This window comes from Columba livia, chromosome 2 (assembly GCF_036013475.1).
Source record: "Columba livia isolate bColLiv1 breed racing homer chromosome 2, bColLiv1.pat.W.v2, whole genome shotgun sequence".
NCBI lineage: Eukaryota > Metazoa > Chordata > Aves > Columbiformes > Columbidae > Columba > Columba livia.
Window position 1 is genome coordinate 133,488 of NC_088603.1, and position 27,818 is coordinate 161,305.

Sequence of the window (27,818 nt, forward strand, 5' to 3'; positions counted from 1 at the left end):
TTTTTTTACATTATTTAATTTTATTGGGTGAGAATTGGCCCCAAAACCAGGTTAAAAATCCCCCAACATGGCCCTGGGGGAGCAACGTCAGGATGGCAGCGGCACAGTGCTGCCCTTTTCCAAGATGGCCGTCAGGGGCAAACAGAGTCACAGGCCCCACCACCCACCTTGGGCCCCACCCCAGAATGGCCACCCTAGGCAGGCCCCACCCACCTCAGCCCCACCCTTCCAGCACAGGCTTGGCAGCCATGACAGCCATGGCCCCGCCCACCAGCAGGGACACAGCAGCCGAGATGGCCACGCCCATCAGGGCAGCCACCTTGTTCCCATGGGCAGGGTGCAGGGCCACAGGAGCAGCCGATACAGCCGGGAGCTGCCGCCTGAGCACGGCGCAGACCAACAGCCCCTCCGGCAGTGCCAGCATGGCTGCCAGCCCTCCCCCCCCAGCCATCTCGGATTCCAAGCAGGGTGGCGCCCAGCAGCCATGCTGTCCTCATTTTGTTGTGCACAGGGCCCCGTGCAGCATCGCAACCCAGGACAGCTGGTGGGGTGAGGGGACCCAGGAATCTCGATCTATGGGCAGAATGCAGCAGCTGTGGGGTGCTACATATCAATGGGCCAGAGTGCTGGAAGTATATGGTGCTGCAGAGCAGTGCTGTGGCTGTATAGGGCAGACTGGATCTGTGGAGCACTGCTGTGGGTCTATGGGATAGGGTGCAGGAGCTAGTGCGCTGTAGGGCAGAATTGCTGGCCTATGGGCTAGTGGGAAGAAGCTATGGTGTTTTCTGGGACAGTGCTGTTGATCTATAGGGCAGAGGAACTATGGGGTGCTGTAGGGTTACACTGTGGGTCTAGAGGGCAGAGTGAACAAGATATGGGGTGCTGTGGGACAGCACTGTGTGTCTATGTGGCACAGTGGAGACTTAGGGTGCTGTGGAGCACTGCTGTCCATTTATGGGGCAGAGTAAAAGCAGCTATGGGGTGCAGTGACTCTATAGGGCAGAGGGGCTATGGGCTGCTGTGGGTCTCTGTGTGGGTCACTCACCTGTAGGGGGTTCAGCCTCTTCAGGGGTGTTTCACACCACAACAACCCCATTGACCCCACAGCCGCCCTGACCCCCACACCGCCCCATAGACCCTTGTGACCCACCCATAGTGGGCAGTGCAGGCGCAGTCAGGAGGGAAGGGTGGTCAGGTGGACAGAGGTGTGGGGCGCTGTGGGGCAGCACTTTGCACCAATGGGGCAGAACGCAGCACCTACAGGCTGCTGTGGGGCAGCTCTCTGGGTCTAAGGGGCAGAGTAGAGTCCTGTGCGGCAGCACTGTGGGTCTATGGGGAAGAGTAGAGTCACTATGGGGTGCTGGGGGGCACTCCTGTGGATGTATGGGGCAGAGTAGAGGAGCTATACGGTGCTGTGGGGCAGTACTGGGCATCCATGGGGCAGAGTGCAGGAGCCATGGGGTGCTGGGGGGCACTCCTGTGGATGTATGGGGCAGAGTACAGGACCTATATGGTGCTGTGGGGCAGTACTGGGCATCCACCATGGGTCAGAATGCAGGAGCCATAGGGTGCTGGGGGGCACTCCTGTGGATGTATGGGGCAGAGTACAGGACCTATATGGTGCTGTTGGGCAGTACTGGGCATCCATGGGTCAGAATGCAGGAGCCATAGGGTGCTGGGGGGCACTCCTGTGGATGTATGGGGCAGAGTACAGGACCTATATGGTGCTGTTGGGCAGTACTGGGCATCCATGGGTCAGAATGCAGGAGCCATAGGGTGCTGGGGGGCACTCCTGTGGATGTATGGGGCAGAGTACAGGACCTATATGGTGCTGTGGGACAGTACTGGGCATCCATGGGTCAGAATGCAGGAGCCATGGGGTGCTGGGGGGCACTCCTGTGGATGTATGGGGCAGAGTACAGGACCTATATGGTGCTGTTGGGCAGTACTGGGCATCCATGGGGCAGAGTGCAGGAGCCATGGGGTGCTGCAGGGCACTCCTGTGGATATATGGGGCAGAGTACAGGACCTATATGGTGCTGTGGGGCAGTACTGGGCATCCATGGGGCAGAGTGCAGGAGCAATGGGGTGTTGTGAGGCAGTGTTGTGGGTCTATGGGGCAGAGTGTAGGAGCCATGGGGCATTGTAGGGCAGTACAGTGGGTCTATAGGCCACATGAGCTATAGGGTGCTGTGGGACAGCACTGTGGATCTGTGGGGCAGAGTACAGGAGCTATAGGGTGCTGTAGGGCAGCACTCTGCACCCATGGGGCAGAGTGGAAGACATATGAGGTACTCTGTGGCACTGCTGTAGACATATGGGGCAGAGTGGAGAAGCCATGGGGTGCTGTGGGATAGCAAGCAGGAGCTATAGGGTGCTGTGGGGCAGTGTTGTGGATCCGTAGGGCAGAATGGAGGTGCTATGGGGCACTGTGGGGCACTGTGTGGGTCACTCACCTGTAGGGGGTTCAGCCTCTTCAGGGGTGTTTCACCCCACAACAACCCCATTGACCCCACAGCCGCCCTGACCCCCACACCGCCCCATAGACCCTTGTGATCCCCCCCCCGCCCCATCCCCGCCATGGTGTGCAGTGGAGATGTGGCCAGCCGGAGGAGGTGGGGGGGGCACAGTCAGCAGGAGTGCAGTGGGGGGGGCACGGGATCAGCCGGGGGGCGGGGGGGCACAGTCAGCCGGAGTTGGGGGGGGCACGCGGTCAGCCGAGTTGCGGGGGGGGGGCACGCGCGGTCAGCCGGAGCGGGGGGCGCGATCAGCCGGAGGGGGCGTGGCCAGGCTGCCTTCGCTGTTCTCTGCGCAGGAGCTGCAGTGGGAAAGGGAAGGAAAGGGCCGTTATTTGTGTCACAGTCCTGGGAAACAGCCCCAAATCCCCCCGCTTCAACATTAACCGAGTGAGCAAATTAACTGCCAAAAAAATGGATCTTGAAAGCTTCTTTGAGCACAAATTATCCTAAAAACAGCCCCAAAATGAAGTAAATTGAATTTGAGACCAAACAGCCTTAAAAATCTCAAAATCCTGCCCAAATATGGTCCCTCACAGCTTTATATAATAAGATATATATGTAAAAATAGATTAGATACATTACATAGTAATTATACATAATATATATAATATATATTAATATTTAATGAATATCATTACAATAGTATATTATAGATATCATTATGCCATTATATATTAATTATAAATTTCATTACATAATATCAATGAGTATTAGTTGATCAGTTAATTATATCAGATTATATATTATATATTTCTACTATTCATCATATTATATCGTTTATAGTAGCATATTGCTATACTGATTTAGTCTATATATTTACTATTAAATTAAAATTAACTTTAATAATTTAAATTTAAATTAAATTAAAAATAAGTTAAATTAAATTAAAATATAGAAATAAATTTTAAAATGGAATGTAAACAATTACGTGGGTTTAGGGAGGCGGCGACCAATCAGCGCCTTTCTCTCCTCAGAGGCAGCGACCAATCAGCGCCTTTCTCTCCCTCGGAGACAGCCGAGCGGGGCTGAGCCGGGGGAGGCTTTCCCGCCAGACGGCACCGGCCAATCAGCGAGCGTCTCCTCGGCCCCCTCAGCGTGAGGGAGAGCGGGACGGGGGAGACAAAATGGCGGCGGGTTAAAAAAGCCGAACATGTTCCCGCTTAAATATTAATTCAGTAAATTATATAAATAAATAGATTTTTAAAGCTTTTTTTGGGGCCAAATTAGCACCAGATCTGGGACCCCCAGCTCTAGACACGTTCAATGAAGTGAATTCAGCCCTAAAACCCCCCAAAAAGCAACGAAATGCCCCTCCCGGCTTTAAATACAATAACTTACACACTTATTTCAACAACTACTTACATTATTTTAACAATTAATAATTTAAACAATTAAGCGGCTTTAGGAGCCTCAGAACCGCCCAAAATGCTCAAAAAAACCCTCATAAAACCTCAAAAAGCCCCGTTTAAATATAATAATTTAAATTAATAAGCGGTTAACAGAAAAAAACGCATTTGGACTCGCAATCCTGGGAAACAGCCCCAAATCTCCCCCCGGGCTTTAAATATTAATCTATTGTATAAATTCTTATCAATAAGTAGATTCAAAAAGCTTTAAAGTCGCAAATCGGCCCCTCAAACTTTAAACGCGTTAAATAAACCTTTCAAAAAGCCGATTTAGACCCCAACGGCCCCAAAACGGGTCCTCACAGCGCTAAATAATTGAAACAACTCAGCGTCTTCAGGAGCCCCGAACCGCAGTGAAATAATAAATCAAATAATAAACCAACAATTAAACCTTAGGAGCCTCAAACCCGCCCAAAATGTTCCAAATAAAACCTCAAATAAACCCTTTAAACATAACAATTTAAATAAATAAGGGCTCTAAAAAAACCGATTTGGACTCAAAATCCCGGGGAAAAGCCCCAAATCTCCCCGAGCTTTAAACTTTAATTCTCCTGATAAACCCTCAATAAACAGATTTCAAAGGCGCCTTCTGGCACAAATCGGCACCCAAAAATTACGTAAAAACATCTTTTAAAAGCCGAATTGGACCCAAACCAGCCCCGATTGCTGAGAAAAGCCCCGAACCGGCTCCTCCCGCGTTCAACACAAAGATTTAAGCCGCTAAAGCGGCTCCGGGAGCCTTAATCGCCCCCGCCCCGCCCCCCCCCCAAACCCGCGGCTTTAAAACCCCAGTTCCGATCAAAACCCCCAGATACACCCCAGCCCGCCGGTCACTCATTAACCCGCCGAGCCCCAATTAACACCCGCACGATAATTACCGCCCTTACCCACCCCGTTAACTGACTCCGGCCGCCGTTCCTGCCGTTCTCCGGTTTCCCGCCGCGGGGGGGCGGGGGGGGGGGGGGCCGATGAGCTCGCGCTGCCGCTGCCGCCTCCGCCTTTCTGGTCCTGCGCGCGTTCTGCGCCGCCCCATTTATTACCTCGTTGTCCCGCCCGGTCCCGCCCCCCGCCCGCCCTCCTGCCAATGGCCGAGCCGCCCCGTCAGCCGCGCTGCCCAATCAGCGCTTCGTTGCTGTGGGCTAACGTCGGCGAGAAAACGCCGACCAATCAGCGCCTTTTCTACCTCAGGGGCGCTAGCGAATCAGCGCCTGTTACTGGGAGGGCGAACTTCGGCGGAAAGTGACCAATCAGTGCCTTCCTCCCCTCAGCGACACGGTGACCAATCAGCGCCTTTCTCCCACCCCCTCGGAGAACCCCTCGTGGGGATGAGCCAATGGACGACTTCCGAGGCTGACACTGTCAGCCAATCAGCGAGCGCCTCCTCCCTCCCTCGGTATAAAATAGCGAATGCGCGCAGAAGGGGGAAACAAGATGGCGGAAGAGAAGACATCGTGGCGGCAGGCAGCGGCGATTGAGGAGGAAGGAGGAGAGTCGGGGCTGGGCGGAAAACCGGCGGCTCCTCCGGCCGCGGCAGCAGCAGCGATCGGGGGGTGTGAGGGGGGGAAACCGGCGGCTCCTCCGGCCGCGGCAGCAGCGATCGGGGGATGTGTGGGCGGGAAACCGGCGGCTCCTCCGGCCGCGGCAGCAGCGATCGGGGGATGTGGGGGGGGAAACCGGCGGCTCCTCCGGCCGCGGCAGCAGCGATCGGGGGGTGCGGGGGGGAAAACCGGCGGCTCCTCCGGCCGCGGCCGGCACGTGGCTTCACCGGCACCGCGGCCGCGAGACCGCGCGCTGTGGGGCTGCGGGGCGGGTGTGGGGCCGGGGGCTCCAGGGGTCCCGCAGCGGCGGCCGTGGGGCGCGATGGGGCGGCTGCGGTGATAGCTGTGGGGCACTTAAGTGGCTGCTGTGGGGGCTCTGCAGAGGCGTGTCTGGAGCTCTTGCGGGGCAGGAGCAGGGCTGCTGTAGCGGTACCTGTGGGGCAGCCATAGGGCTGCCATGGGGTTACTGAGGGTCACGCATGGGTGGGGGGGCCGCCCGCGCAGCTGGGTGTAGCCCCACCCACGGGGGTGGGATCCGTGCTGAGGGGCGTGGACTGGGAGGACACGCCCATTGGGAGGCCCACCTGGGGGAACTGGGCAGGGGGTGGGGCCTCCGTGTGTCACACCCCCATAGGAGGAGCCGCTTGGGGCACGGAGGACACGCCCAAAGAGGGCGTAGCTTAGGAAGGGAGGGGTGGAGCCGAGAGTAGGGTGGGCTCTGTACAGCACGTGCTCTGAGGGGGCGTGGTTTAGCAGGGGCTGAGTTTAGGGGTGGAGCCGCGGGCGGGGCTTCGATGCATTATGCTGCTGGGAGGGGTCTGTAAGGGACACGCGCCTCGGGGAGGGCACAGACTGGCAGGGGCGGAGCTTGGACGGGGTGGAGTTGGGGGTGTGGCTTTCTCAGACCACGCCCTTGGAGGGAGAAGCCGGACTGGATAGCACACTGAAAAATTAAAATTAGCTGTTGTTAATCACAGCTAGTTTGATGTCTTTTTATTTTAACTCAGAGGTAATTAATAGCGGTCATGTTTTTGCACAACCCCAAAAAAGCTGTGGTTAAATTCAGACTGTCATAACTGTTTTCTAATATTATTTTACATCTAAATATCTTTTAGTGTTCTGTTGGGAATCATTACTGCCTGGGAACTTTTTAATACCTCTGTTTATAAACAGCCACTACTTCGTGGTTCCATTATACTTCTCTTTAAAAAAAGAAATGTAACGTTTTGACTCTGTTTGGTTCTGAGCTTTGTTGCCTCCCATCTCGTGGCTCTGTTATAATTTAAATACTAAACACTCCCGATCACTTTCCAATGCTGTTTAAAATCTAAAGCTTCCTCACTTTGTTTCCTATGCAGTCATTCGTGTCTGCGGTTTATTTCATAACGGTTGTTCAAATGAAGCTACCAATGACTCCACATTAGTTTTCTGCCTTTATCATTTAAAAGGAATTCCAAACAATGTGTTTTTTAAACTAGCATTCAGATTGGGAACAACTGCTGCCTAGTTCACCAAGTAATAGCTGAAATTAAATTTACTTCTTGCTCATGCCTATATAATTTCATCTATTTACACTTTAACATTTTTATCATTACATTACTACCAGGCGGATTAACTAGCACACATTATTTTTTATTGTAGATATAAACTAGAGGTTTTTTTCTCTACAGGTATTACTTCCAATTAGCGCTCCAGTATTTATATTCCACTGTTTTAAATTTTACTACATAAATTGGGGATTATTACTGTCTGCCTTGGAATTACCTTGGAATTTCCAGGCAAACCCACCGCAGCGCCTCGACGTGTCAAGATTGTCGGTGCCGGCTCCGCCAACAACGCGTCCAGCGAACGCCGCGGTGCTGCCGGGGCTGCGGCAGCGCGACGGAACCGACCGGAGCGCGGGGAGGAGACTCAGCCCAGCAGGTACCACACGTAACGTGGAACACCGGGCGGCCCAACTTCATTTCAAAGGAGGAACACGCACACGGAGCACAAAGGATGCTCTTCTGCACGAGACGCGCTGTCCTTAGCAGCTGCACAGCGACGCTGTCTCTGTGATTGGGAGATCTGGTGGCAAATGAGGGAGCTCTGCACGTTGCACCTTTCAAACCTGCACAGAGTCACACTTCACCCCGCAGGTGACACCAGAAACTAGGAAGCCTCCAAAAGGAATTTACAGCCCCACACCCAAACCAGCTGCACTCACCTCCACCACCAATCCTGCTCTACACACACCTCCTTCTCCTTCACACACCCTTCAACAGCCAGATCCACAGCCATCTCCTCACGGTCATTCACTGCACTGAACGCAGCAGGGTAGGGGTGGAGGGGGGAGAAAGCTAAAGGAAATTTTTTAAAAACTCCCTGTGTTTCTTTCAGTGGCATTTTTGCCGTTATTTTTGTTGGGGGCCGGGGGACATGTTGGGGTGTTTTTAATTAAGGAAACTGCTGTTTCAGCCTGCAAGTGAAAACAAACCACACGCACAAGGCTGGACACGGTCAAAGCAGCCCCAGCTCGTTCCGCAGTCGCTGACAGCGCGTCCATTCAGCCGTCTGCCCGCCCTGACGCGCTCCCCCAGCGTACCCGGCTGGACACACACACGTGTGCTGGGGAACTCGGACCAGCGCTGCGGTCTGGGGAGGAGTGAAGGACGAACCAGAAATAGATCCTGCAAGAATCCGTCTCTAAAACACTGTAGATCAACAACGACGGTTGTAAGTCACAGACACTCCTCCTTTTCTCTCGGACTCTCACAACAGTAATAAGTAAGTCCTGAAGGATGGAAAACACCAGGATAGGCTGGGAACAACAACAAAGGTAGGTAAAAGAAGGTAAATGGGGGCTCTCAGGGGCCCCAAAAGACAAGCTCAGCTGTCCTGAGAGGAGCAGATGGGAATCAGAGGAGTCCTGAGGGGATTGGGGAGGGGGCTGTCCTGGTTTCATTAAAAAACAAGTTTCTCTTTCAGTGAATTTGCCTGTCAGCTAAAGCTTCATATTAGCTGCATTTTCCTGGAGAACCAGATACATGTTTTGGTAAACATTGCAATGGAATGCTTACTTGTTGATAAGGACAGATTCACATCTTGCAAGAGGAGCAACAAGAAACAGGTGACCAACAAACAAACCGCACGCCCGGCTTCACGTACCCCTCGCTTTACGCAAAGCTGCTCCCATCGCTGACCCGGGAGGCTTCGGCATCCTCCAGCGGCCGGTCCCTTCAATCCGCTTCTGCTGTTGCCGAGCAACCGTGGGCCACCGACTGCCGGACGGATCCACTGAGGAAAGAAGCCGCGCCGACAACGTTAGCAGGAGCAATATTTACGTCATTAAACGTTTAAGGAGGCCCCGAGGGAGGGATGTCGTTTTCACACAAATGGGGACCTGACCCCCGTCGGGGGGGACGGACACCGGCACGCACGGACCCGACCGCGAACCCCCGCGGCTCGATCGGCGTCTCTGCCCCCCCCCCTTGCCGGGCGCTGCAGTACCCGAGTTTCGCCACAGGGCGGCAGCACCGAGGCGCGCCGCGGCACCGCGTTGGGGCGGCCGGGTGCAGTACCGCGCTTTGCCCACAGGACGGCGCCACTGAGACCCGCCGCGGCAGCCCCGGGCGAGCGCTCGTGCCGCGTTTCGCGGGAATCCCGCCAAAAAAAACCCAAAAAACAAACGCGACCAAACAAAAAAGCGCACAGAGAGAGCCGCGGCGCGAAAGCCGCGCCCGCAGGACACGGAACCCGCCGGGGCTCGCCCCGAGCTCCCGCCGGAGCGGCGCCCCGCTCGCCACGCCACCCAGCCCGCCCGCAACCGCGCCTTAGCTCTGCTTGTAACCGTCCCCGCGACCGACGGGGGCTGCGCCGCTCCCGGAGGGGCTGCCGCACCGGGCACGGGCGCTGCGCCGGAGGGAGACGCGGCTCCGGACCGCACGCCTCCCAGCAGCTTCGCCAGCGCGGCCGTAAGGGCGGGGGGGGGGGGGGGAACCGGAACCGAACGCCTCCGCGCCGCGCCGGCCCCTCCCGCTCCCCCCGTTCCAACGGCACGGTCACCCTCGCCGCTGCCGCACTCACCTGCCGCCTCTTTCGCCGCTCCGTTCCCCTCGCGCTCCCCCGCCGTCCCGCCGGGCTCCGCGGGCACCGACAGCCGCCGCGCCCCGAAGACGCCCGCGGCGGGAGGTCCCCGGCTGTCGCCTCCTTCCCCTCCGCCCTTCTGCCGCCTCCGGGAAACCTCACGAAGGGCGGCCCTGAGCCGCCCGCCTCCCGATGCCCGGGCGCCGGCCGCAGCGAGCGCTCCGCAGCCGCCCCGACCCCCGTTCCCGTTCGCCTCCGGTCTCCCCCCCCCGGCCCCGGCCCCGAGACACCGCGGACCTATCAGCGCTCGCGGTTTGGGCATGCGCACTAGGGAGACTGCAGCACCCGCCCCTTGCCGCATCCCGGTTCGCTCCCCGGGACACGTCAATCATCTCCCTCTCCGCCTATCAGCGCTCGCGACTGGGGCATGCGCAGTAGGGACACCGCAACGCCCGCCTCTTCCGCACCATCATTGGCTGCGGGCGGCACGCAGTACCCAGCCCTCGACGCCCGCCCCTCCGGCAATCTGATAGGCAGACAGCATGAATTTGCCTGTCAGCTGAAGCTTCATATTAGCTGCCTTTTCCTGGAGAACCAGATACATACATGTTTTGATAAACATTGCAATGGAATGCTTACTTGTTGATAAGGACAGATTCACATCTTGCAAGAGGAGCAACAAGAAACAGGTGACCAACAAACTGACCAACCGTGTATAACATCCCCTTCACATGAATACTTCATATACAAGTGGCAGATCATGAGGATCTTGTCCTCTTTGCCCCTTTTCGTCCCTTCTGCTTATGGTGACATTAGGAGAGGACCTTGCTAGTCGTCCCTGCAAACTGAGGCCTGCTGAGAGACTGAATCCAGCTCCGGTTGGCTGCAGAGTCCAGTCCAGGACTTCAGGTGCTGGCTCTGCAGTTGCTGAGACTTTCAGGATTGGTTTTGTATTATTTTCTCTACTCTTAATATAGCATTAGTAAAACATTGCCAGTTTTTCCAACTCTCTTCTCTCTGTCCTTCTTTCCCTCCGGATCGCCTGTCCTGAGTGGGAAGGGGGGAGAGGGAGGGGCAAAAGGGGGAAGTGGGGGGGAGACGGGGTTAACAATACATCTGCCAGGGTTTTACTGTCACCCCGCAATCTAAACCCTCGACAGGGGCCAACAGATGGGGGGGTCCTGAGAGGAGACAAGAGGGGAAAATGAGGCCTCTGGGATGTGACAAGAGCAACTGGGGAAGTTTTGAGGGGAAGAGAGAAAAGAGGGGAATTTAACGGGGCAAAAGGTCAAACAGGCACCGTGATGCCACCAACGAGCCTGCAGGGACCCAAAGGCAGGCAGGGCAATCGCAGAGGAACGGGGAGGAAACGGGTTTCTGAGGGAACAAGGTGGCGAGTGAGCTTGTGAGGGGTCCAGAGGCAAAGGGATGTGTCCCGAGGAGAACAAATAGAGAGGTTCTTACTCTGAGAAGTTGTCCTTGACTTTGTTCCACCAGCAGCCGTCCTGCGGTCTCGGCACAGCCTGGGGATCCCTGACCCGCACCACCACAACCTTTAACAGCACATGGGGCTGCTCTAGAACCGCAATGACAAACAGCAAGTACTTCTCTAGGACAGCTTTGATGTGGGATTGTTCTGTTTTCTCTGCAACGGACAGGGAGAAATTTCTCCTCCCCACAGTACCACTAAACACCCCACCCATGATTGTTCAGGCATTTTGGGGCTGAAAGCCCCCATCTCTCACCGGCCTGCTCCTCCAGTAACGTCATCGTCACCCCCCGAGTCCCCCCATTTATTCACTCAAAAAAAAAAAGGTAGAAAAGGAAAACAGCCCCAGCGGGCAGCACGTTACTTTAAAACGCCATTTACCTATGTACGTACCAGAGCGCCCAAACATGGGGGGGCAGCGCCCCGAACAGCCGCAGCCACGTCCCACAGGCCGGCAGCCGCCCCCCGGCACGCTGGGGACGGAGGACGGAGCCGCGTCTCCCGCTCCGGCGCTGCTCCCCCCACCCGGGCTGGGGGGTCTGCTGAGCACGGGGCGGTCACAGCTCCCCCTCTGAAACACAGGAATTCCACATTAGAGTTCCGCGTTGGGGCGGCCGGGTGCAGCACCGCGCTTTGCCCGCAGCCTTTCCTTCCTTGTCCAATTTATACAACGGCCTCGGCTCCTCAGGTTTCGCCAGGGCTGCTCTCCTCGCATTCCCACCAGGTGGTTCCCAATCCCTTTCCCGCGAGCTAAAATACCCCCCAACGGGCTCTTGTGCAGAGCACCGCTACCGCGCCGTCCTCCCGTTACGCGTCACGCAGGACGACACGGCTCATCTTGTAACAGAGACAAGCAAGAACTACGAACGCTTCTAGCGGCACTCCACAGGCAATACTAAAACCTGCCCACGACGTACCGCCCTCACAAGTTGTGCTCCAAGTTTATCCCGCCCTTTCCAAAACAAAACAATTCCGGCACGCGGCTCAAGTCCGTCTAACGCTCAGCGCCGCGATCGGGACGCTCGGCCACACGGGCGGCTTCACGGCGCTGGCGCCCCTTGCACGCTAAAGCCACCGCAGCTTCCGCTGTAGGTTTTGGCGTTCGAGTGCACAGTCAGAGCCGAGGCCTATCCGAGAATCAAACCGAACTGCGGTACGCCTCACCGCTACGTACGGGGCCGGCTCTACACCGCGACGGAGCGCCGGAACAACCGACACCAAAAGCTGGCCGCACGAGCAACCACCGCACGCCTGTAAGGCGCTCGCAAGCCCGTGCGCGCTATCCTGCCTAAATTCCGTACCGCGACTTACGGACGCCCCGCGAGCGCGTGCCCGGTCCCGGCTCCCAGCGCAGAAAGACCCCTCGCCAGAGGTCCTCGTCCGTCCCCGCCGCGACGCGACCGAGACGAGGAGTCTCTCCAGAGAAACCCCCGGGGCGCGCCGACAGAGCCCTCGACTCCGCGGGCCCCGCGGCCGCACAGAGCGGGTCCTCCGGCCGCCTCGCCGGCTGAAACGGGGAAGGGAACGGGACGGCAGAGTCAGCAGTGCTGCTAAGCCGCATTCTTCACAGCATCACAGTATGTTTGGGACGGGAAGGGACCTCAAAAGATCATCCAGTCCAATCCCCCCATGGAGCAGGAACGCCCAGGTGAGGTCGCACAGGAGCACGTCCAGGCGGGTTTTGAATGTCTCCAGAGAAGGAGGCTCCGCAACCTCCCTGGGCAGCCTGGGCCAGGCTCTGCCACCCTCACTGAGAAGAAGTTTCTTCTCAAATTTAAGCGGAACCTCTTGTGTTCCAGCTTGATCCCATTACCCCTTGTCCTATCGTTGTTTGCCACCGAGAAGAGCCTGGCTCCATCCTCATGGCACTCACCCTTTATATATTTATAAACATTGATAAGGTCCCCCCTTAGTCTCCTCTTCTCCAAACTAAAGAGACCCAGCTCCCTCAGCCTTTCCTCACACGGGAGATGCTCCACTCCCTTAATCATCTTCGTTGCCCTACGCTGGACCCTCTCCAGCAGTTCCCTGTCCTGCTGGAACTGAGGGGCCCAGAACTGGACACAATATTCCAGATGCGGTCTCACCAGGGCGGAGCAGAGGGGAAGGAGAACCTCTCTCCACCTACTAACCACCCCCCTTCTAATACACCCCAGGATGCCATTGGCCTTCCTGGCCACAAGGGCACAGGGCTGGCTCATGGTCATCCTGTTGTCCACCAGAACCCCCAGGTCCCTTTCCCCTCCACTGCTCTCTAATACGTAATTTCCCAACCTATACTGGAACCTGGGGTTGTTCCTGCCCAGGTGCAGGACTCTACACTTGCCCTTGTCAAATTTCATCAGGTTATTCCCCGCCCAACTCTCCAGCCTGTCCAGGTCTCTGATGGCAGCACAGCCTTCTGGCGTGTCAGCCACCCCTCCCAGCTTGGTGTCATCAGCAAACTTGCCGATAGTGCACTCTATTCCCTCGTCCAAATCGTTAATGAATATATTGAACAACATTGGCCCCAGCGCTGCCCCCTGAGGCACTGCACTGGATACTGGCCTCCAGCTGGACTCCGCACCATTGACTACCGCTCTCTGGCTTCTCTCCTTAAGCCAGTTTGCAACCCACCTCACTGCTCTGTTGTCCAGACGAAGCTGTTCCATTACTTTCCCAGGGACAGAGCTGAGGCTGACCGGTCTGTAATTACCCGGGTCCTCCTTCTTGCCCTTTTTGAAGACTGCAGTGACATTTGCTTTCCTCCAATCCTCGAGCACCTCCCCCGTTTCCCAAGACTTGGCAAAGATGATGGAGAGCGGTCCAGCAGTGACTTCAGCCGGCTCCCTCAGCACCCGCGGGTGCATCCCATCCGGACCCATGGATTTATGGATGTCCAGACTATTTAATTGCTCCCTAACCCAGTCCTCATCGACTAAAGCAAACTCCTCCACTGACCTGGCTTCATCCGGGGTCTCAGGGGTACAGGGCTCCCCAGGACGGCCTCCGGCAGAGTAGACAGAGACAAAGAAGGCATTCAGGAATTCTGCCTCCTCTGTATCTTCTGCCACCAGGGCACCCACCCCGTTCATCAGTGGGCCTACATTGCCTCTGGTGTTAGTTTTATCTGCTATGTATTTGAAAAAGTTCTTTTTGCTGTCCTTGACCCCTCTCGCCAGCTGTAATTCTAGGGGGCCTTGGCTATCCTAGCTGCCTTCCTGCATCCTCTAACAGCAGCCTTATATTCCTCCCAAGTGGCCAGCCCCTGCCTCCATGACCTGCAAACTCTCCTCTTCTGCTTGAGCATACCCAACAGGTCCCTGTTCAACCACGCAGGCCTCCTGGCTCCCTTCCTCGACTCCCTTCGTGTGGGGATGCTCTGATCCTGAGCGTGGAAGAAGCAATCTCTGAATGCAACCCAGCTATCTCGGGCCCCTTTTCCTTCAAGCAGTCTTGCCCGTGGGATTTCCCCCAGCAATTGCTTGAAAAGGCCAAAGTTGGCCCTGCTAAAGTCCAGGGTTGCAATTCTACTTGCTGTTCTGTTCCTGCCACACAAGATGCTGAACTCCACCTTCTCGTGGTCACTGCAGCCCAGGCAGCCCTCAACCTTTCCTGCTTCGACCAGACCCTCCTTGCTAGCGAGGATGAGATCCAGCAGTGCACCTCTCCCAGTCGGCTCCTCCACCACCTGCATGAGGCGGTTCTCACCGATGCACGGCAGGAACCTCCTGGACTGTGGCTGGCTGGCTGAACGGTCCTTCCAGCAAACACCAGGGAACTTAAAATCCCCCACAACAACCAGGGCCTGTGACCGTGAGGCCGCTCTCAGCTGCCCATAGAAGGCCTCATCAGCTTCCTCAGCCTGATCTGGTGGCCTGCAACAGACGCCCACAGCAGTGTCACCCCTGCCAGCCTGCCCCTTGATCCTGACCCATACACTCTCAACTCGCTCCTCATCCGCTCCTGGGCAGAATTTAGTACACTGTAGCTGCTCTCTCACATAGAGAGCAACTCCACCACCACGCCTGGCTGGCCTGTCTTTACTTCATTTGATGAGGTTAGTTGTAATCGTTTAGTTTCTCGCTGACAACACGTCTCTTAATTATTAGTTAAATACAAACTAAGCTCTCAGCTCCTAAACAACGTGTTACTTAACCTTCCGTCTCCCTCTTGTCGTGCAGAAGGAGCTAAAAGGTGAAAAACGTCCCCTCACCGCGCAGGCGGTCAGAAAGCATTTCCCTCACGTCAACCGGTTCCTGAGGGCCGCATCTTGTAGAACTTCACCGCAGCGTACGCTGACTCGGCAGCTTCTCTTCAAAAGCGGGAAGAGAAAACAGGGACAGGCACCTGAAAAAACAAGGCAGAGAACAGAGCAGCTGGGAACACCGTGTCATTTGCACGTGCACGTCCCACAAGCCCCCGAGCGTGGGGGGGCTCCCCGAGGAAAACAAAGCGGGGGCAGCGCCCCAAACAGCCGCAGCCCCGGCCCGCAGGCCGGCAGCCGCCCCCCGGCACGGCAACGCTTCCGGCCGACCCGAGAAGGGAGCCGTTCGTGCCGGCCGGTATCGACACCCCCCTTTTCCAGGCAGCTCGGAGAACTCCCTTTGCCAGCGTTGTCCTGGTACGTTTCCCTCGTCCGGCTGCTCTTGTCTGTACCCCGCGTGCACCATCAAGATGGTTTTCTAGGCACGTTTCCCATTGCCTCGTTCGCACAGAGCTTCTAAATTCGCTCTTACCTGTTCGTCCGATCTCGACAGAGCGCATCAGCTCCTCGCGCCGCGAGGCGCCGCTGCTCTCCCGTCGCCGGTGACGGCTCCTTTGGACCCTAATTCTGATCGGGCTATAAATCTCCTATTAATTGCTTATCCTCTTTGTTACAGTTTCCTGACGTTGGCTGGAGGACACGGCCACCTGGGCTCAGAGACGCGGCTTCCGTACCGGTCTCTGTCCTCTCGGTGGCTGGTTTGACGCGGCGCCTGCCAATTTATGGCCAGTTTCCTGAGCAGCGTTTCCCTTCTGAGGCCCGTTGCAACGCGTGACGGCAACTCTCCTAGCAACAGCACAGCTTCCAGCAACCGGAGCATCACGTTTAATCTGCCTCCCTTGTGCCGTTAATACACTTTATTCTTTTCAAACGGCTTCAAGGGCCCGCACCCTTCAAGAAACCTGCTTAGAATCAGTGCAGCCACTAATCTTCTTCTCTTTGCGTAACTCTACAGCTCACGCGAGAGCAATTGCTTCAGCTTTCTGGGCAGAAGTCCCTGGAGGTAAAGCTTTAGCTTCCCTTACCTGCTGGGCGGTCGGCACCGCACGCCCGGCTTCACGTACCCCTCGCTTTACGCAAAGCTGCTCCCACCGCTGACCCGGGAGGCTTCGGCATCCTCCAGCGGCCGGTCCCTTCAATCCGCTTCTGCTGTTGCCGAGCGACCGTGGGCCACCGACTGCCGGACGGATCCCCTGAGGAAAGAAGCCGCGCCGACAACGTTAGCAGGAGCAATATTTACGTCATTAAACGTTTAAGGAGGCCCCGAGGGAGGGATGTCGTTTGCACACCAATGGGGACCTGACCCCCGTCGGGGGGGGACGGACACCGGCACGCGCAGACCCGACCGCGAACCCTCGCGGCTCGATCGGCGTCTCTGCCCCCCCACCTTGCCGGGCGCTGCAGTACCCGAGTTTCGCCACAGGGCGGCAGCACCGAGGCGCGCCGCGGCACCGCGTTGGGGCGGCCGGGTGCAGTACCGCGCTTTGCCCACAGGACGGCGCCACTGAGACCCGCCGCGGCAGCCCCGGGCGAGCGCTCGTGCCGCGTTTCGCGGGAATCCCGCCAAAAAAAACCCAAAAAACAAACGCGACCAAACAAAAAAGCGCACAGAGAGAGCCGCGGCGCGAAAGCCGCGCCCGCAGGACACGGAACCCGCCGGGGCTCGCCCCGAGCTCCCGCCGGAGCGGCGCCCCGCTCGCCACGCCACCCAGCCCGCCCGCAACCGCGCCTTAGCTCTGCTTGTAACCGTCCCCGCGACCGACGGGGGCTGCGCCGCTCCCGGAGGGGCTGCCGCACCGGGCACGGGCGCTGCGCCGGAGGGAGACGCGGCTCCGGACCGCACGCCTCCCAGCAGCTTCGCCAGCGCGGCCGTAAGGGCGGGGGGGGGGGGGGGGAACCGGAACCGAACGCCTCCGCGCCGCGCCGGCCCCTCCCGCTCCCCCCGTTCCAACGGCACGGTCACCCTCGCCGCTGCCGCACTCACCTGCCGCCTCTTTCGCCGCTCCGTTCCCCTCGCGCTCCCCCGCCGTCCCGCCGGGCTCCGCGGGCACCGACAGCCGCCGCGCCCCGAAGACGCCCGCGGCGGGAGGTCCCCGGCTGTCGCCTCCTTCCCCTCCGCCCTCCTGCCGCCTCCGGGGAACCTCACGAAGGGCGGCCCTGAGCCGCCCGCCTCCCGATGCCCGGGCGCCGGCCGCAGCGAGCGCTCCGCAGCCGCCCCGACCCCCGTTCCCGTTCGCTCCCGGTCTCCCCCCCCCGGCCCCGGCCCCGAGACACCGCGGACCTATCAGCGCTCGCGGTTTGGGCATGCGCACTAGGGAGACTGCAGCACCCGCCCCTTGCCGCATCCCGGTTCGCTCCCCGGGACACGTCAATCATCTCCCTCTCCGCCTATCAGCGCTCGCAACTGGGGCATGCGCAGTAGGGACACCGCAACGCCCGCCTCTTCCGCACCATCATTGGCTGCGGGCGGCACGCAGTACCCAGCCCTCGACGCCCGCCCCTCCGGCAATCTGATAGGCAGACAGCATGAATTTGCCTGTCAGCTAAAGCTTCATATTAGCTGCCTTTTCCTGGAGAACCAGACACATACATGTTTTGATAAACACTGCAATGGAATGCTTACTTGTTGATAAGGACAGATTCACATCTTGCAAGAGGAGCAACAAGAAACAGGTGACCAACAAACTGACCAACCGTGTATAACATCCCCTTCACATGAATACTTCATATAGAAGTGGCAGATCATGAGGATCTTGTCCTCTTTGTCCCTTTTCGTCCCTTCTACTTATGGTGACATTAGGAGAGGACCTTGCTAGTCGTCCCTGCAAACTGAGGCCTACTGAGAGACTGAATCCAGCTCCGGTTGGCTGCAGAGTCCAGTCCAGGACTTCAGGTGCCGGCTCTGCAGTTGCTGAGACTTTCAGGATTGGTTTTGTATTATTTTCTCTACTCTTAATATAGCATTAGTAAAACATTGCCAGTTTTTCCAACTCTCTTCTCTGTGTCCTTCTTTCCCTCCGGATCGCCTGTCCTGAGTGGGAAGGGGGGAGAGGGAGGGGCAAAAGGGGGAAGTGGGGGGGAGACGGGGTTAACAATACATCTGCGACATGGCGGCCGTGGGCACCCCGGGGCGGGGCACGAAGCTGCTGCGTCCCCCCAGTTCTGGATCCCCTGACCCAGAGCAAAGCGCAAAGCGCTCCCCTCCTCCGGCTGCCAACAGCCAGCCCGGCTTCTTGCACAGCCCCCTGGTTCCCCCTCACCCCGTCCCCCCAGTTAGTCCCAGGGGTGTTTCTGAAGCCCATGGACACCTCAGCCCCACCCGGGGGCAGGATGGGCCTCTGCTGGCTCTGCCCTGGTGCCCACTGGTTTGCTCCCCGTGCTCCTTCTGGGGGGGCCTGGATACCAACTGGATCCACCTGGGCACCCCCAAAGCGCCTTTTTAGCACTTATTTTTCTCCTGAAAAAGCAAACACAGCGGGGCTTTCTGCCATCCTGCCCCAGGGACTCCTCTCAGACCACACCGGTGCTTGGTTTCCCATCGCCATTTATTGCAGCCGCTGCCTGCTCAGTGCCCGGGGCGGTGGGACCGGGGCCGGGACCCCGTCCTGCCCGGCTGTCAGGGGGTTGGTTCACGGCGGGGGGGCGGGATGGGCGGCAGCAGCTGCGGTGCCAGGGTGAAGCGTCTGGGAGACGAGACTGGTAGGTGCTGCAGCACGGCTGATCTCAGCGAGGAGCGGGTGCCTGGGGGCGAGGGGCAGGGTCAGCCACAGACACCCACCAACAGGGTCCTGCCCCCACCCTGAAGCACACAGGCTCTTGTCCCACACTGCCCAGCACCACCCCCCATGTGCCCCCAGCTCCCTCCAGCTCCACCACGAGGACCGGCTGCCCCAGCAGCCAGTGCTGCCCCCACAGCCCAGCCCAGACCCCAGACCCCCCTCCCACCCCGCCCAGCTGTGGGCACAGACCCGTCCCCCCAGACAGCGGGGTGTCCTCTGCCCCCCGGTGCCCTGACAGGGCCATACTTGGCCGGTTCCTGGAGGTCGGGGTGTCTGGGGTGGCCCTTGGCATTGTGGGCAGCTCAGAGCCCCCCATCATGGAGAGCTGCTCGTCCTGCCGGTTCCCATCAGTGCCGTCCTGGCCCGACAGCTGCATCGCGTCCTTCTGGGAAGGGGAGAGCGTGTGACCCAAACACGGGGCCCCGTTCCGCATCCCCCAGCAACCCTCCCCCAGCCAGCTCTCCCCGGGGAAACTGAGGCACGGATGGATCCCCCCACAGGCTCAGATCCCCCTCCCCACCTCTGTCATCCCTACCTTGTTGGGGCTGCGGGCACTGGGTTTGGATGGCCGTGGGGTGCTGGGCGGTTGGGGCTGGAAACGCGGGGGCGTGACGGTGTGTTGGCCTCCGCAGCTCCGCGGAACAGTGGGGTATCTACACTCGCCCGTCCGCTCCCTGTGGGACAGGACATGGGGGTGCTCAGTGCCCGGCAGGTGGCACCCCGTGTGTCACTCGACGCCAGGAGGGGTCGGGGGGTGCTCCATGTTCAGGGGGCAGTTACTCACGGTCCAGGTGCCAGCATGTTGAGGGGCCGGTCGCAGGACAGGCAATGGAAACCGGGCAGCAGCTGCCTGGAGGGGGGAGAAAAGGGCTGGGGAGCTCCTGGGGGGCACAGCCCCACCTGCACACCTGCCACAAAACGCCTCTGCACCCACCCCCCAAGACTGGTTCAGGAGGGCTCCTCCCGCACGTGCCCCCTCATTGTGCCGCCTCTATCGCTGCGAAGCTGCAGCTGGCAGGAGCACAAGGCACAGCCACTTGCTCAGCATCCCCAGGGGCGCTGCCCACGTGGCTCCCACGCCAGGTACCACACCGGCACGAGCCGGGACAGCCAGCAGGAACAGGGCCAGCACTGCCAAAGCCACCACTGTCCCCATCGCACTCACTTCCTAATCCCAGCGGCATCGTCACGCTCTGCCTGCAGCGCCTTCTCCTGGAGCTGCCCGCTGAGGCTCTTCCACCGCTCCTCCTGCTGCTGCCGGAACGCCCCCAGCTCCCGGCGGTCCAGCTGTGGACGGGTGACACCCTCAGCCAGCTACCCCAGGATGGGACATGGCGGTCCCCTGGGGCACAGCCGGGAGGGGGGACCCTCGCAAGAATGCTGCCTTAGGCTGCCAGGCCCCAAGGTGCCAGTTCTGCGTGGAGGGGACGAGCCCTCACCTTGCAGTCCATCTGTCTCTGCAGCTCTCGCTGGAACTGGTGCCAGCCCTTCTCCTGGCCCGTCACCCGGCTCGTCACCTCCTCCATCATCTTGGTCAGCCGCTCCTCGCACGCCTCAAGCTGGCTGCGACTGACTTTGTCAGCCAGGGCGGCTTTGTCTGCTTTCTAGCAACGGGGAAAGGCAGGAGAGCGGTGGGGACAGGATGCAGGGACAACGGGAGAGGGAGAAGTGGCTACGTGGTCCTGTTCACCCCATCACCCCCGTGGCGTTGGTCCCACCAGCCGAAGGGACTCGGGGCCACAGAGGGACCTGGCAAGGGACCCGCAGCCGGGCTGGAAATCCTCCCTCCTCCTGGCTGGTTCTGCCAGCCAGCACCCAAGGGACAAGGGGTGTTTGTCACCCTGCCTGGGACACCCTTGGCTGGCACCAGGGCCCCTCGAGCCCGTACCTCATCGATTCCCAGCACCAGCATCTCCTCCTTGTCTGCTTGCTTCTTCTCCAGCCTCCCCAGGGCCTGGGACAGAGCCTTCCAAGGCAGACAGCAGCCCGTGATGCCACGGCAGGGTCGGAGCTGCCCCCCGGCCAGCCGAGCACCCCCTGCCTCCCCACCCCATCAGAAACCTCCAGGAAAGGCATGGGGAAGCTGTGCAGGGCTGCGAGCAGGGTGGCAGGGGGACAGACCCCTTGGGGTCCCAGCCTGGGCTCTCCTGCGGGTTACAGCCACCCACCTTGATGTCATTCTGCTTCTGCTGACGATCCTGCTGGAGGTTTGCAAGGGCCGAGCTCAACTTCTCATAGTCCTTTTGTAGCTGCATGATGCTGGCCTGGAGGCACTTGAGTTGCTCGTCCTGCTGCAGGGACTAAGAGGACAAGGCGGTGCTGAGCAAGGGGGTGGCTGCCCCTCGGGGACAGACCCAGGGTATTTTGGCTGGTGGCCACGGGCCCTCAGTGCAAGCAGGACATTTGCTCCAAGGCTTTAGTTCCCTTCCGTGCTGCTGACTCTCACAAGCCAATTAGGGGGGCAGCGAGGGGCTCCCCCATGTTGAAATGTCTGAGGGGTCCTGGCAGCTCAAGCCCCCTACACCACATCTCCTTACCTGTCTCCTCCACTTCGGATGACTCTCCACCTTGCCGCCCGCCTTCTGGACCAGGGACTCCACCTGCTCCTCGAGCTTCTCGCAGCGCTGGAGGAGTTTCCCCAGCAGCACCCTGGTGTCCGGGCTGCAGACGTGGCACCCTGCGTGTTCGTGTCCCCCGCTCTGCGCCGTCGTCCTCGGCTCGTCCTGCTGCTGGCAGGGGAGGAGGAATCAGCTCTGAGCCGGGCTGGATGCCGCCCACAAGCCCAGGTGCCGTGGAGGCTCCATGGCCCCGTCCAGCCAGGGGACGTGGCCGGGACCCCGCCAGGACCCCCCCCGAGCCAGCGGGGGCTGGGAGCGCTGCCCCCGGGCCTCACCTCTGCCTGCAGCTGCTGCGCTGCCTCCATCACCAACTTATTCACGTACTTGGCCGCAAACTGCTCCAGCTCGGCCTGGGTTGGCTCCTGCTGCTTCCCCAGCTCCTTGCGCTCTGCCTTGACCTTCTGTCCCTTGGGCCTGGACAGCGAGACAGGGGCAGGGGCAGGCTTAGCCTTCGTGGGGGTGTCCCTCGGCCCCCAAACTGGGATGTTCCCAGACCCCAGGCTCCCTCACAGCCCTGCAGGTAGGAAACCCTCTCCCATCCTTTTACCGCGGCTGTTGGGTCATCTGGCCACTGCCGTCTGCTTTCCTACCGGCTCCAGACCCCCTCGTCTTTCTGGGAGCATCCTCCACCTTGCTGATCTGGGAACGGCAGTGGGGGGGGTGAGGGCACAGCCCCCTGTGTCATTCTGGCACGGGGAGCCTTCAGCTGCCCCCTCCCTGCCCAAACTGCTGTCCCCACAGCCCCTCGGGGACTGCTGCCGGCTCACCTTCTCCTTCTCCCCGTGGAGGGCCCTGGCCATGTCCTGCAGGAAGGACACCTGGCACCTGAGGTCGGCCAGGATGCTGGTGATGCTCTGCCGGCCTAGAGGGACATGGTGCAAGGGGATGTGCTGTCGGTGAGGGGGTCTCACCCGTGGGGCCAGGCTCTGAGCATGACGAGCCCCTGACCCAGGGTGTCCCCACACCAAACAACCCCGCCAGCCCCCCCGTGCTCTCACCTCCCTTTGGGAAGAGCCGGCGCACGTCCTCAAGATCTGTGCTTTCTGCTTTTGTAGATTTAAGCTGCTCCACCTGTTCCTTCAGACCAGCGCAGAGCTGGCCGAGCTGCCCAACCTGTGACAGCACCTCCCGCATCTCCGACTCGTAGCTTGAGGTGCTGGTGGAGCCCCAGGGCTTGGCCGGCTCTTGGGCATCCCCTGGGATGGTGGCTTTGGAGCTGGAGGACCCAGGCTGCACCCCAGGGGTGGTGGTGTGGGTCCCAGGGGATCCTGCCTGCATCCCCGCGGTGCTGGCCTGGGCATCAGGGGCCCCTGGTTGTGTCCCCAGGGAGGTGCTGGCCTGGGTGCCCGGGGATCCTGGCTGCATCCCCGGGGTGGTGGCGCTGGCACCAATAGACCTCTTGTGAATGGAGGGAGCGCCTGACAACTTCACAGGGGTCGCTGGTTGCCCCTGTATCCCTGCTTGCATCCCCGGGGAGCCAGACCCTGCAGTCCCCTTGCTGGTCTCCATCCCAGGCTGTGTCCCACGTCCCTTTGGCTCCAGTGCTGAGCTCCTCCTGGCCTGGCTGTCCATGGCCACCTGGGTGGGCTCAGCGGGGGCAGACTGGCCCCCACCACCCTCCTGGGAAGAAGAGGCAAAAGGCAGCAGGTTTACTGGCAGCTGGGCAGCCTAGAGGACAGACCCCAGAACCCCCCGCCATGTCCCCAGTCCCCGTCCCCAAACCACCATCTTGCACGGCCAGACTCGTGTTGAAAACAAGAGCCCAAATGCAAAGTGATCACGGGGTCAGCCCGGCCATGGAACCAGAGGGATGGGATCCCCAGGGATGGAACCCCCAGTATCACTGCCCAGCACCCCAGCCCACAGGCTGTGCCCCGAGGCAGGAGGGCTGGTGTCCCCGAGGGAGCGGGGGACGCAGCCGCCTCCTGTCCCTGCGCAGCCCGGCAGCGTCCCGGGGCTTCCCCTGGAGCTGGGCGAGGAGAGGGACACCCACTCAGATGTGGGAGCGGGATTTAAAGAGTATCCCCGAGTGAACTGGGGCACGAGGCAGAGGGACGCTGGGCAGGGCTGTGCCTGGGGACCGCGGCTGAATTGCATGGGCAGAACTTTATCTCCCCTCCTGCCCCTCCCATGGTTCTGTTTTGAGGGCTCTCTAGTTCAAAAGTGCCTTAGCAACTCCTGGGACACCCTTCCCATCTTCCCTCCTGCTGCCCTTCACGCTGGTGACACCGATGGCCGTGGGGCAGGGGCACAGTGTGACAGGGCAGCAGGAGCGGGGAGGGACGAGGGCCCAGCTCCCTCCCGGGGCACCAGGGGATGCTCACCAGGCCAAGCGTCTCCTGGATCTCCTGGATGTCCTCCGCCAGGCCGGAATGCGCCTCCTGCAGGGCATGCATGTCCTCTGCCAGGCCGACATGTGCCTCCTTCACCTCCTGGATGTCCTGTTCCAGGCCAGAATGCGCCTCCTGCATGGCCTCCTTCATCTCCCGCACGTCCTGTTCCAGGCTGGACTGCGCCTCCTTAAACTTGCTGATCTCCTCCCACAGGTCCTGGAGCGAAGCCCTTTTCTGGGAGAGCGGGTGGGGGGTGAGCCCAGGGGAGGGTCCCTGGGGACCTGGGCCCCGCTGTGCTCTGCTGCGGGAGCTCGGGCTTAACCCAGCCCTTGGGCTGAGGGCGGCACGACGGCAGCGCGGAGCCCGGAGGAGGGGGCGTCTCGTGGGGGAGCACCCAGGGACCAGCAAGAGCATCTACCTTGGGGACATCTCTCTTCTCCTCTTCCGTTGTTTTTGGCATGGCCTCCTTGGCCACGGAGGAAACCTTGGAGTTGCTCCCGGTCCCCTCCAGCGTGTCCTTCTCATCCAGCTGCTGCTTTGGTTTCCAGAGGTGCTGCCCTGTGCCCAGGGCTCCATCCTCCTCCTTCTCCTGGCCAGGCTGGGCCTTGCTGTCCTGATCCTTTGCCAGGCCGGGGGCCGGGCTCTGCCCTGGCTCCAGGACAGACAGCTCCTGCTGGCCCAGCTGCCCGATGATGGCCTCAAGCAATTTGTGCAGTGCCACCAAGTCGACAACCCCCAAATGGGGTGTCCCCATGGCGGCGTTCAGCATCTCCAGCAGTCCACGTGTGGCCATCGCTGCTGCTCTGCCCGAAAACACTGAACTGGATGTGGGAAGACGGGAGCTCTTCTGTCCGGAGATGATGTTGGAGGGATGGGCAGCCAGCAGCCTTTCTCCTCCTCCTTCTTGCCACAGAAAGTGATCCAGTCACCAAACAGATCCAAGTGCCAAAAGCAATCCGAGTGATGAAAGTGATCCAGTCGCCAAACAGATCCAAGTTCCGAAAGTGATAAAACCACCAACAGCAGTTCAACCACCAGAAGTGGTTCAACCACCAGTAGCGATCCTACCACCAAAAGTGATGCAACCACCAATAGCGATCCCACCACGAAAGCGATCCAACTGCCAAAATGAGTCCACCACCACAGTGATCCCACCACGGCAAGTGATCCCACCACGGCCAGTGACCAAATGGGCGAGGGGCACAGGTGACAGGGGACAATATAGTGTCTCTGTTGCCTGGCAACAGCCGCCCCAGGAGCCAGCAGGCGCCGCCCTGGTCCTTTGTGATGAAGTCATCCACGGGATGGGAGATGCTGAGGCTCCCTCCTGCCTTTCCCACTTTACCACCTACAATGCAGCTGGTGACACCTCAAATGTTGTGGCAGGTCACTGCAGCCCGTGCCCAGATTCAAAGTACAATCAGACAGGTCATGGGGAATGAAATCTCATTTCACTCAATTAAATACCCTCAGTTTTAATTGCAGAAAGAATGGCTTTATCCGTGTTGTGCACTAAATCAAACTCTCCCGACGTCTCACCCTTTCCTTTCCCCATGGCACAGTTGGCCTCGGAGGCGATTCCCCTTGGCGGCAGATGTGCAGCGACTGGCTCACGAGTGCACCAGCACTGGGAACCTGGGCTGAAAACAAGGTCAAAGTGCCTGGTTTAGGACGCCTTTCCCTGCGGTTCATCAAGCAGAAGGGTGTCTTTTGAGAGGGAGCTGTTCTGAAGGGATTTCTTCTGCCTCTCTTGACCGTTGGCACGAGCCAGCGGCTGCTGACCAGGAAATGTGCTCATCGCTTGCTCCCCCATGAACACTGTCCTGGCCTTTGCAGCTGGAACGACATAAACCAGAGGATGTTTCCTGTCACCTCTGCAAGAAGGTGGTTCAAATGCAAAGGCTGATCTTGCCTGTAAGCAGCACAAACTGCTCTAGAGACAGCTCTTTGCTGGGGATGGAGCTGCGAGAGAGGTTCTCCAGCTGGCACGGCTGCCTCCCTTTTGAAACACGGGCAATCTTGTGCTGGGAGTCCCGTCCCTCAGCCTCATGGCTCTGACATCTCCTCTGATGCTTCAGAAACGCTGCTGCTAGCTACACAGCCATTGCAAGATCCTTTTGCACTGCAAACTGAAGCTGCTCCATAGCTGAAAGGGAGACCCCAACACAGAAAGCAGGGCTGCCATGATTCCTCTGAGAGTGAACCCCACATCCCAAAGAAAGCCGGTCCTTGGAGATGGCCAAGTTTGGAGCAGCGCTGTCACACGTGAGCTGCGAGTCACACAAGGAAGAGTTCCAGGGGACGGAGCGTGTCCCCAGATGGTTTTTGCCAGCGCTGACTGAGGAAGAGGCGTCCTGTCCAGGGACCTCTGCACAGACATCTCCAGGCAGAGCAAGACACCGGGGGGCAACAGCCCCTCTCAAACCCCAGTTTTGCACCCCAAGTGGCCGCACGGCAATGGGCAAGCGTTCATCCCGGGCCAGAGATGCTGGCTCCAGAAGTCATGGCTTGCTCCCGGGAGGGTCTTCTTGTGTCAGAACCTCCTGTGTTTCGCCACGCATTTTTCACTGTCAATGACTTTCATTTCTTTTCCCTCTACGCTCTCCTCCACTTTAGCCGTGGAGAGCAGATGCCAACAGTCTATTCCAGCCTTATGGGATCTTGCAGACTTCTCCTTTGCTGTCTGTGGTGCTGGTGACTGCCTTCTGCTGCCCCTGGTTCATGTTGAAGATTAATTCCTGGCAGACGCGGTTGGTGCTGCTGAGCAACACTCTTGGCTTTGTGCTAGTGCTCAGTAGGACACCGACAAGGAAGCAGGTGTCAAAAACCTCTCGGTTCTTGTGTTGAATGGTGTTGTGAGGAATCATTTAACTTCTCATTTTCATCGTGAGCTCCTGGGGTTTTTGGCAAGACTGGCCTCAAAAAGGGCCGGGTCTGTCCGGGGGGGAGGTGGGGAGGGCACTAAATTCAGCTCAGTGCTCAGAAAGCAGGGGCCGTGCCGGGAACCGCGAGGGGCCCGGCCAGCGCCTCGTGTCCCGGGGGCCCTGCCTGACTTTCTGTGTCCTAATGGGGTGCGAAGTGGAGCAGGGGACAGGGAGCCGGGTGAAGAGGGTCCTGAGGGACCCCAAAACTCTCCCCACCCATCGTGCTGGTCCTCATTGCATCACCTCATCCCTGCCCGGGGCAGCTGGCATCAGAGCAGTGTCCCCTCCCCAAACCCGCTGCACCCCAGCGCTCTAAGCACCCTGGATGGTCCAAACTGTTCTTCGCAGCCCGAGCTGGCCCTGCCTGGGCTGGAGATCCTCCCCAGGCAGCCCCCACGTTCTGGGGGTGCCACCCAGACCCTGCAGCGCTGGGTACCCCAATACCCACCAGAGCTCGGCTTCGAGCATCCCCTGGTGCGGGATGCAGCCAGATCTTCAGTGATGGGGAGTTGGCAGGTTGGGACTCCAAAAACCATCCATGGCCGATCTGACACCCCCGCAGATGTGCACCCCCAGCAACACACCGGCCACGCCGCCCAACTTCCCTGACGCTCTGGCCACGTTCTCCAAGCTGCGAACCCCCGAGAGCCACAGAGCAGCATCAGCCCCATCACCTCCATGGCCTGTGCCCCCGGGAGCTTCAGTCCCTACTGGGCTTCCTCACCCACAACCCCCAGCCCGCCTGGCTGCCCCCTCCTCACCCACCGCCCACGGCCTCCACCACCCCCTGCCCCCCAGAAAGCCACGGCCACCATGGACAGCCAGAGACCAGACTGGGTTGGCGGAGGTGGGGGGGTCAGGGGGGTCCCGGGCCAGGGTGTTGGGAGCGGGGGCTCCCCTG

At 59.4% G+C, this 27,818-nt stretch overlaps 1 protein-coding gene across 24 annotated transcripts; it reads right to left on the reverse strand.

Annotated features, from left to right (window-relative positions):
* Positions 1 to 27,817, reverse strand: LOC135578766 (uncharacterized). Of its 24 annotated transcripts, XM_065054940.1 has the most exons (22): positions 24,412 to 27,817; positions 23,985 to 24,227; positions 22,659 to 23,280; positions 22,428 to 22,522; positions 22,208 to 22,299; positions 21,936 to 22,074; positions 21,580 to 21,771; positions 21,211 to 21,342; positions 20,931 to 21,008; positions 20,482 to 20,646; positions 20,208 to 20,329; positions 19,827 to 19,892; positions 19,578 to 19,716; positions 19,289 to 19,427; positions 15,156 to 19,004; positions 11,411 to 11,588; positions 10,993 to 11,104; positions 9,529 to 10,575; positions 7,949 to 8,739; positions 7,670 to 7,802; positions 3,448 to 7,530; positions 1 to 2,818 (listed from the first exon to the last, which is right to left on the reverse strand). In XM_065054940.1, exons 1-15 carry the CDS (start codon positions 24,784 to 24,786, stop codon positions 18,880 to 18,882), a joined length of 2,724 nt encoding a protein of 907 aa, XP_064911012.1. In that variant the 5' UTR covers positions 24,787 to 27,817; the 3' UTR covers positions 1 to 2,818; positions 3,448 to 7,530; positions 7,670 to 7,802; positions 7,949 to 8,739; positions 9,529 to 10,575; positions 10,993 to 11,104; positions 11,411 to 11,588; positions 15,156 to 18,879. The 24 variants fall into 24 exon arrangements, with proteins under 24 accessions (XP_064911012.1, XP_064911000.1, XP_064911004.1 ...); XM_065054928.1 differs by having other exon boundaries at positions 3,448 to 8,739; positions 15,156 to 16,456; positions 17,248 to 19,004; XM_065054932.1 differs by having other exon boundaries at positions 3,448 to 8,236; positions 8,611 to 8,739.
* Between the last annotated feature and the right edge of the window lies 1 nt (position 27,818).